This window comes from Doryrhamphus excisus, chromosome 22 (assembly GCF_030265055.1).
Source record: "Doryrhamphus excisus isolate RoL2022-K1 chromosome 22, RoL_Dexc_1.0, whole genome shotgun sequence".
Classification (NCBI taxonomy): Eukaryota; Metazoa; Chordata; class Actinopteri; order Syngnathiformes; family Syngnathidae; genus Doryrhamphus; species Doryrhamphus excisus.
The window spans coordinates 4,230,510-4,239,605 of NC_080487.1; the positions used below are offsets into that span (position 1 = coordinate 4,230,510).

The 9,096-nt window shown below is 41.1% G+C and overlaps 1 protein-coding gene across 1 annotated transcript; it reads left to right on the top strand.

The window, feature by feature from the left end:
- The first annotated feature begins 4,097 nt into the window (after nucleotides 1–4,097).
- On the top strand, nucleotides 4,098–8,494 carry tob1b (transducer of ERBB2, 1b). The gene is made up of 2 exons (XM_058062379.1): nucleotides 4,098–4,331; nucleotides 6,284–8,494. Exon 2 carries the CDS (start codon nucleotides 6,453–6,455, stop codon nucleotides 7,458–7,460), a length of 1,008 nt encoding a protein of 335 aa, XP_057918362.1. The 5' UTR covers nucleotides 4,098–4,331; nucleotides 6,284–6,452; the 3' UTR covers nucleotides 7,461–8,494.
- Nucleotides 8,495–9,096: the final 602 nt, after the last annotated feature.

A 9,096-nucleotide genomic window follows, 5' to 3' on the forward strand; every position in this document is an offset into this window, starting at 1 on the left:
TCAGTCAAGGCCGTCATTGGGATAGCACGGTTTATTCTTCTTTATCTAATTGCCCCTTGTCACAAGCTCCAATTTTCTTTTGGAAATTGCCTGTCCCTTTTTGAGTGTTTTTGTTGGCTCTGATTAAAATGGATTGGTGAAGCAATGCATTTGATGTGTGAAAAAAAACTCCATTAATCCTCATATGACTTGCTTTTCTTGTTGCGTTTGAGCGGAGCAATAGATAACTCATGACAGGTTACACACGCTTCTTCCAAAAAGTCAAATTCGAGATCTTAGTATGTACTATGTGTTCAAGAAGGGAATTAAAAAGAGCGGGAAACATGACATTAGAGTGCAGAAATGGTCTAGTACGAGTATAATTTAAAGCAGGGGTCTCAAACTCAATTTACCTGGGGGCCACTGGTGCTAAGGTCTGGGCAAGACTGGGCCGCATCAGGTTTTCCAAAAAAAAACAAAAAACGCATTCATTAAAAACAGAAAAATATACAAACTTTTTCAGTGCTTTGGTTCCGATTTTCTACAATAAAAGCTCATTCTACTGTTTTCAAATATCTTAATTTTTATTTTTCTGCACAAAATAAGATGAAAAATAAATAAACAAATCAGGAATAAAGAAAATCAATCAATCAGTAATAAATAAATATAATAATAATAAAACAGCAAATAATAAAAACTTAAGAAACCACATATAGTTGGTGGGTAGACAAATTATTTTTTTCAGATTAAAATGAACAAAGCATTATTAGAGCCCTGTAGACATGACAAAACACGACTATAGTCACATTTATACTCTTTTTATTTACAACATATTGCGCAACTGCAGGGTCTTGAGACACATGCTAACTCGCAAACTAGAGAGCTAGCGACCTAAACGGTAGCCTTCAAGTTATTTCCTTTAAACTTAAATAGCCAAAAACTTACCACTTCCACACGGATAGGGAGGATAACTATTAACAGTTATTTAACCTTTAACATGAACATTAATCAAACGTAATAATTTTTTCTGGGTACATGATACCATACAGCATCCATATCAACATTAAACTTTCATATCAAGGCGGGGGCCTCAAACTAGTGTCCTGCGGGCCACATTTGGCCCACGGGCCGCATGTTTGAGACCCCTGATTTAAAGTATTTATTGCTACATTACCACTGCCTAGATATTCCTAATAGTGGCATACATTTATGGTGTCCTTTAAAGGTCCCGATACGGGCTGAATCTGAGTTCTGTGTGAGGGTTCTTCCTTACAGGGAGTTTTTCCATGCTTCTGTGTAAATATGATGAAGCCTAGTCCCCTCATTAAAAGGTGTATCTGCGTCAGTCGTTATAATATATTTAAAAAAAACACATCTGTTTTGTGTTGATGAAGTGGAATTTCTAAAGATTTCTGATAGGAGTCCACTAACCTGGTCTGATAAATCCATCTGCAGCAAGAGGACCAAATGCAAGGTGACAGCTTTCATTACCTGCAATGTTTTTGAGACTCACTTGGCTCACCGACACTCAAGTACTTTCGAATGAAGTAACACCAAGCAACACACTTTTCCATCTCAGGTTGTAAACAAGCAGGTAGGCACATAATCACATAGTTTCCTCTATGTTTTAATTTCATTTTGAGCCAATGGTTGATTCAAAACTACCAACAACATGTGGGGATTTGGTTTGCATACTCTATGTACAAGGGATTTCACAGCTTTGTGAAGGGAGTGGAGAAAAAAAAATGTCTATGTGGACTGACTTCAGTGAAAAATTTGCATGAGTCATGTTAAAACATCTCACTTCATTAACTGTGTTTACCTCACATTCCCTGCCAGACACTCCCGACAACTAGGAAACTTTCACCTTGCACACGATCCATTCTCTGGAGTGGAATAACAAATAAGTCATTGTTAGGCACGCTGTGGGACTATTATTCCAACTGCCAGTAGCCAAAACTAACACCCACTTACAGGGTATATAAAGATTGTGGACCTCCTGATGGTATATTGCCTACTGAATTGCAAAGCAGCCTTGTGATGCCAGAACAAATACGCAGGGTTGAATACAATCTCAAAACTAATTTTCCTGTGCAAATGGAGTGGAACCTCAATATTTAGGTCGTGCAATTTGGACAAAGATGGCTATTTGATAGATAGAGTTGCAGTGAACATGCAAAGACTTGTGCAAAGACAAAGGGACAACAATGGCAGGACTCTTCTGTTACATTGAACAGGAAATGGAACTCGTTTCAGAGGAACTTTTGTGGTACAACAAAGTACCATCCATCCGTCGTGGGGGCAGCAGCCTAAGCAGGGTAGACCAGACTTCCCCCACTTCGTCCAGCTCCTTTCGGTGGATCCAGAGGCTTTCCCAGGCCACTTGAGAGACTTAGTCTTGCCAACCGATGTCTCCTAGGTCTTCTCTGAGACTGACTACCGGTTGGAACACCTCCAGACCAGATGCCTGAGCTACCTCATCTGCCTCCTCTCATTACGAAGGAACAGCAATTAACATTTTGCTAATGCTTGAAGTCCAATGCATCCCTCTCCATGTCTTTATCATCATGTGGCATCACATTTCATTACCCAGAGCTCAGCTTCTTTTTACACTTGAATGACACTTAAAATGTTTATAGATTATGGCTTAAGGATGACAAAACCATGTCTCTGAAGCAGATTATTTACATTTCCATTATTTGGGAATACCAACACATTGGAGGTCAAACATTGTCTTGGAAAGAATTGTGTTTTTCCTTTAAGGCTCCACTCTAACAAGAATAAAGCAGCCTGTTTGAGGATCAAACTATCTGTCTATCTGTATGAAGATAGCCTTGGTGTGTCTTCAAGGCCCTCATGATGTATTTATCGTATGTCCATATCATCCATCACATTAGTGCACATTTGTGCTGGTGGTGCTGGTGGGGTGGGGGGTGGGGTGGGGGGACTTATCTCTCACTCCTGCTGGTGCTCAATCTGGAGGAAGAACTCTCCACTGTGCCTGCAGCATTCTGCAGCCCTGCAGGTATGACCTGACTGCATAGCGGTATAGCATCAAGCTACACATCAACTACTTCATGTGTACTCTACATTTCATTTCTACTCTTTTTTATTCACTAAGATAATTGTGTTAATCAAAGGTGTCAAATGATGAATCATGTACTTTAAAGCATAATAGGCATTTTCCCATATTTTTGGTGGATTTTGGTGAGCTTATCTATTTCCCCTCCAAAGGTCTGGCTTGTCTCTCCCACCATGTTACCCACTTCCAGCCTGCACAATTCACGTGGCATTGTATTCATTGTGCAAACAGAGTGTGGGAGCCCATGTTAGGTCAGAACAGACCGTGGCGTCAAACACCCTAGGCCTGACAGGGGACAACTTAAGCCCTGCACTGCTCAGCTGCTGGGAACAAGTAGCTGATTTCAGGTGCCACAGGCTGCCAGGAATCATTGTACAACAATTTTCACAGTCCAAAATCATTTTAATGACATGTAGACTGCTGTGCACATTTATGCATCTGGATAGTAGAAAATCAGTTTCATTAAACCTGGTGGGACTTGCAAGAGAGGATTGTTTATTTGTGCAGACACAGCTGGATCATCAAAATGTCTTTGCAGTGAAGCAAAAAGACACAACTACAGACAGGTGTGTCCCTTTGCCATGTTGCATTCAAGTGGTGAGTCTGTCAAACTTGAAATTACAGAACAATATCCTTACAAAAAATATGCCAATGTGTAAACAACATGGGAGCTTTTATTTTACAATATCACATCAAAATAGTAATGGCATATAGCGTATAATAAATATATTATACTTCATAAAAATAATTGTACTAATATGTGTAAGTTTTATCACGTTTCTGGTCGAAAGTCCGCTTTTTAATCATTAAAACCAAGTCAAGTAGTCCATAGCACATGAAAGGCAAAGCACTGCCGTAAATAGAACCCACCACGGCTGATTGAGCACAACATCATCCAATCAGTAGGTCGAGATTAGGTGGTGGTTGGTGACGTAATTCGTTTAGCCAATCGGATCTCTCTACTGGGTGTCGACCTCTGTCAGCCACATCACTACCTCCACCATGTCCGTGGCGGAGGGATACCATATAAACAAGTCGCCATCACTTTTTAAAGGGCAGAGTTGCATTAACTCCCAGGCTGAGGGGGAGTCACCTGAGCTATTACTTTGGATTGGACTCTAGCAAATACCCCCACCCCACAGAAGGAAAAATCGCCTGGAACATAGATGTAATCGTTTTGTACTTCGCTGGAAAGAACTTGCACTTTGAAAGTCTGTAATACTGAAGCGGAAGCCTGCAATTGCAAGAAGGACGTGCTGTAATTTTCCATGTAAGTACATCATAATGTCGAAAACAACGCCTTTTCATGAAATTAATTGATCATGTGAATTTGTATCAATATATGTGGGACTCTTGTGTTTTCAGGCAGTGAAGTTGTGCTGTTAAATGTTAGTCACGTACCATCTGTCGAATATCCGAACTAGTGGCCAAGCATCTAATGAAATGCTATGTAGCTAGCTTACGGAGCAACCACCAGGTGAACGTGAGTTTACCTGATTTGACGCTTGTTTTTGTCCTTGTCACCAACCTTTTAATCGTTGACTCGGTAAACACTGCGAATGATAACCAGCCTGTCGAGCTACACATTAACAGTATCTCTGCCTGAAGAGATAAAAACCGAGATAGCTCAGCTGGCTTTCACGCCCCTCACGGCAAGCCGACAAGCTAATGCTAGTCATGCTAGTCTTTAGAGATGATGATAAAGCGCATGTACCTTTTAAAAATGGCTTCTGGTATGTCAGGAGTTTTGTGAAGTTTTTTTTTAAATATATATATATAGTGGCTGGACTTTGGATGTTGATTATGTAACTGCAGCGTCCAAGCGTGTATCCTGTTATAGCTCGATGGATGCAAGCCTGGGTAGTCCTCATCGGCATAACGCTCCACCCCGACGCCCAGGCATGGGCGTTTTGTCCGAACATGTTCTTTTAAAATAAAAAAAAGCATGTGGTTATTGACACTTTCTGTCCACAGAGGTCACTCATGGGTGTCTTTATCTGTCACACAAGGGCGCCGATGAACACACTGCTGACACCGTTTGTGACTCAGTGGCTTGTGTTTATTAATAGCAGGCAGCTATAGACCAGCTGAGCGGTGCAGCACTGCAACTGACTTGCATATTAAAGACCAGGAGTGGTCTTTTTCTACTAGAAATGGCTTTCTCTATCATTTATATGACACAATTGATTTTAAAAATGTATTAAACAAATGCATTCAAACAAAATAGAAACATGACATGACCCATTAAGGCTTTATTTGCTTGGCTTTTACTATTATTATTTCCTGTCTGTATAGGACTCATTCAGAGGCCGTACAGCCCAACTGTGTAACGCAGGCATTCCCAACCAGGGGTACGCGTACCCCAAGTGGGATGTGAGCAAATAGCACCGGGTTAATGGGATAGGCTCCAGCATACCTACAACCCTACTGAGAACGAGCGGCATGAACAATGGATGGATGGCAATTCATTTTAAGGCAGGCATAAAATGGAACGTGTGCACTACAACTTGTTTCCACAGGGATACAATAACCTGTGGCACAGCTGCACCAAAATGGGGGGTAGAGAGAGGCTCTGGGGGTCCACAAGACAGAAAACTCGTGAAGACAATGGTATAACACATTGATGAGTTCCACTTATTCATGCTAACAAGCTATATAGTGGATGCGAGTTGTGGTTGATGCGCCACGAAACATCATTCCCACAACACCAGGATGTGTCTTTGCAGACATTTTGCTTCCAAATGAGAAGCTACTCGCTGCAGTGAAATAACCTGTTAGTGGGGCAAACAAGATCAGCAATGCAATAATGATCTTATTTGCCTAGTTAAACTCTGGTGGTAACCTTTTTTTATGGTCATGTCAACATGACTGCAGACTAATAATGTTCTGTAGATGCAGAGTTACTAGTATGCTACTTTCTGCTCGCCTGGGTAAGCTCACTATTAATATTTGTTTGGGTTTTAATCAAGGGATGTGTCTGAATGTTCTGCTCTCCTGTTTCCATGCATTCCATGTACTGTATTGAGCAGATGAATGTGGCTTGGAGACATTTTGCCACAGCGGAAGTCGTCGTGTGTAGCTATTAACTGATGTTCACACGGCGTTGCTGATGGTTCCTCTGCTGGGTGCAACCAAGACACACGCTCTTGTTTTGCCTGCCTGTCAAGACCTGCATTTTGTTGGTTAATTGCTGACTTTTTTTTTTCCTGCTCTTGTTTTCAGGGTCCAAAATCTCATTGTTTTTTTAGGAAGGATATTCATTTGAGCCACAACAACCCCAATCTTCACACTTTTCCATCTCACTGGTTACTGCTGTCTTGAAGGTTTTTTGGAGTTCTGCGGAGGGAAAAAAAATACTCTGGAAAAAAGACGACTCGTCACTGAAGCAGCTATGCAGCTTGAAATTCAAGTAGCACTCAACTTTATTATTTCCTATTTATACAACAAACTCCCCCGACGACGTGTGAACATCTTTGGCGAAGAGCTCGAGAGCCAGCTGAGGAAAAAATATGAAGGCCACTGGTATCCAGATAAGCCATACAAGGGTTCGGGGTACAGGTGCATCCACGTAGGAGAGAAGGTGGACCCCGTGGTGGAGCAGGCAGCCAAAGAGAGCGGGCTGGACATTGAAGATGTCCGGAATAATCTCCCTCAGGACCTTAGCGTGTGGATTGACCCGTTTGAGGTTTCCTACCAGATTGGCGAGAAGGGACCAGTCAAGGTGCTTTATGTAGATGACAACGGCGAGAATGGCTCCGAGCTGGACAAGGAGATCAAGAACAGCTTTAATCCCGAGGCCCAGGTCTTTATGCCAATCACTGACCCCGTTGGGCCTTCCTCGGAGTCCAGCTCCCCCTCGCCTCCTTTTGGGCAGTCGGCTGCCGTCAGCCCCTCTTTCATGCCACGCTCGACCCAACCCCTGACCTTCACCACTGCCACCTTTGCCGCCACCAAATTCGGATCCACCAAGATGAAGAGCAGCGGGCGCGGCAGCAACGCCACCAGCGGGAGTAGCAACAAGGTGGCTCGCTCGTCTCCCATCAGCAACCTGGGTTTGAATGTCAACACCCTCCTTAAGCAAAAAGCCATCTCCACCTCCATGCACTCGGTGTACGGTCTGGGGCAGCAACAGCAGCAGCAGCAACAGCAGAAAGCCACTGCTCTCTCCCCCAATGCCAAGGAGTTTGTGTTCCCCAATCTCCAGAGTCAGGCCAGCCCTGGAGCTGTGTTCCCCGGCGAGGGCTCCCTGGGGCTTGGACCTCTGCCGTACAACAATGCCTTTGACGTGTTCACAGCCTACGGAAGCCTCAACGACAAGTCCCTCATGGACGGCCTCAACTTCAGTCTGAGCAACATGCAGTATTCTAACCAGCAATTCCAGCCTGTCATGGCTAACTAAACTCATCAGATGTTTATTTATGAATGACGGTGGCTTGAAAGAAGGAAAAGCGAAATGCACACTTTAGAACTTGGACTGATAGCGTCTGGTCCATCAAGTGCATGTGCCCAAGGGTGGTGGTGTTTTTTTTTTTTTATTTTTACTGGAACCCCTTGCATTTGTTTCAACTAAAAAAGCTTGTTGTACAAACACACCCAAGCTTGGTTACTTTGATTCAACATCCGTTTTCTTTTTCCCATTTTGCCAACCAAGCACAAGGTGTTTTTTGTTTGTTTGTTTGTTTGTTTTTTACTGCATTGAAGAAAATACTCCAAAAATGAAGAATTAATGAGGCAAGGGGCAGGGGGACACACAAACTTCACGTTTTGGCCTCTTACAGTATTTTACAAGTGGTAAGAAAAGGCTTTTTTTTAATGAATTGGCACTACTAAGTGGGGTTACTTGGTCTTTTTCTAATGGTATAATTTAATTTAGTACAGAGTTTGTAAGATACCAGAGTATATATTGTTTCTATGACATGGTGTTGCATTTATATCTTTTTACTACTCCAGTGATCTGTGATGGCTGCAGCAGCTTTTCCTTATTTTTCTTTATTTTTTTTTTTTTTAAAGATAATTGTTAAATAAATCCATCTTTAAAAAAAAAAACAGATATTCTAAAGATTGTGTACAGAGTATTCCTTTAGTGGTGGAACTCAAGTGTAAGAATATTCGCTCTTTCTGAAAGATGAACTGTATTTTCTGTTAAGAAGTTAAAGATTTTGCTATACTATGGACAACAAATGTAATCGTATGAATATTAATTTTGTACCTACATTGTGCAATACTTGATAAAAAAAATACGGCATAACAAAGTATTTTGAGTCAGTGTCTTACATGTCAAGAGGGACTGAAATAGTTTATATTGTTAAGTTTGTATTAAATGCTTAAAAATGATATGCTTGTCTTTATTTTTTAATTTCATATTTGCACCCTGGTCTTTTTAATAAAATAAACTCCAGTTGAAGATGACCTTGTTGAATGTGGACTTATTCTCTCTTTGCCTGTGTAACGCAGGAACACGTGTAACAAATGCTTATTGTCAAAGTTCTGCTCAATTTCTAAACCGATATCAGCCGATGGCGATGTGTGTAACATGACATATCTGCTGTGGTTTTATGAACGCATACAATGTGTTGTATACAGCATTTTTTAATATCGCTTTTCCTGATAGGAAAAAAAAATACAATATACCAATATCAACAGATATTGCATTTTTATGCTGATATCGGGACGAGAAATATTGGACAACCTTTTGAATCCGCTTGTATACTTGGTAATGGTTTAATTTCATTTGAACATGCATCAGATTACAATTGAGTGCATCCCATAATCAGTTCACAGTTCCACATGTCCAAAAGGAGTAGGAAGAAGCAAAGCTTATTAAATCCTACCCCTCCATCTGGTACTTTTACAATCAGTAACTGTTACATTTGTTCACTTCCTGCTTTCCATAATACAGTTTGAGGTTCGATTTTGTTGTATTTTCCTGGTTTCACATTCATGTTAAATCAGCCAGGTTTATTTTTGTAATATTAAAATCAAAGTAAAATTAGTAAATACAAATGATTAATTTTATTACAGCTAAAGCATAAACT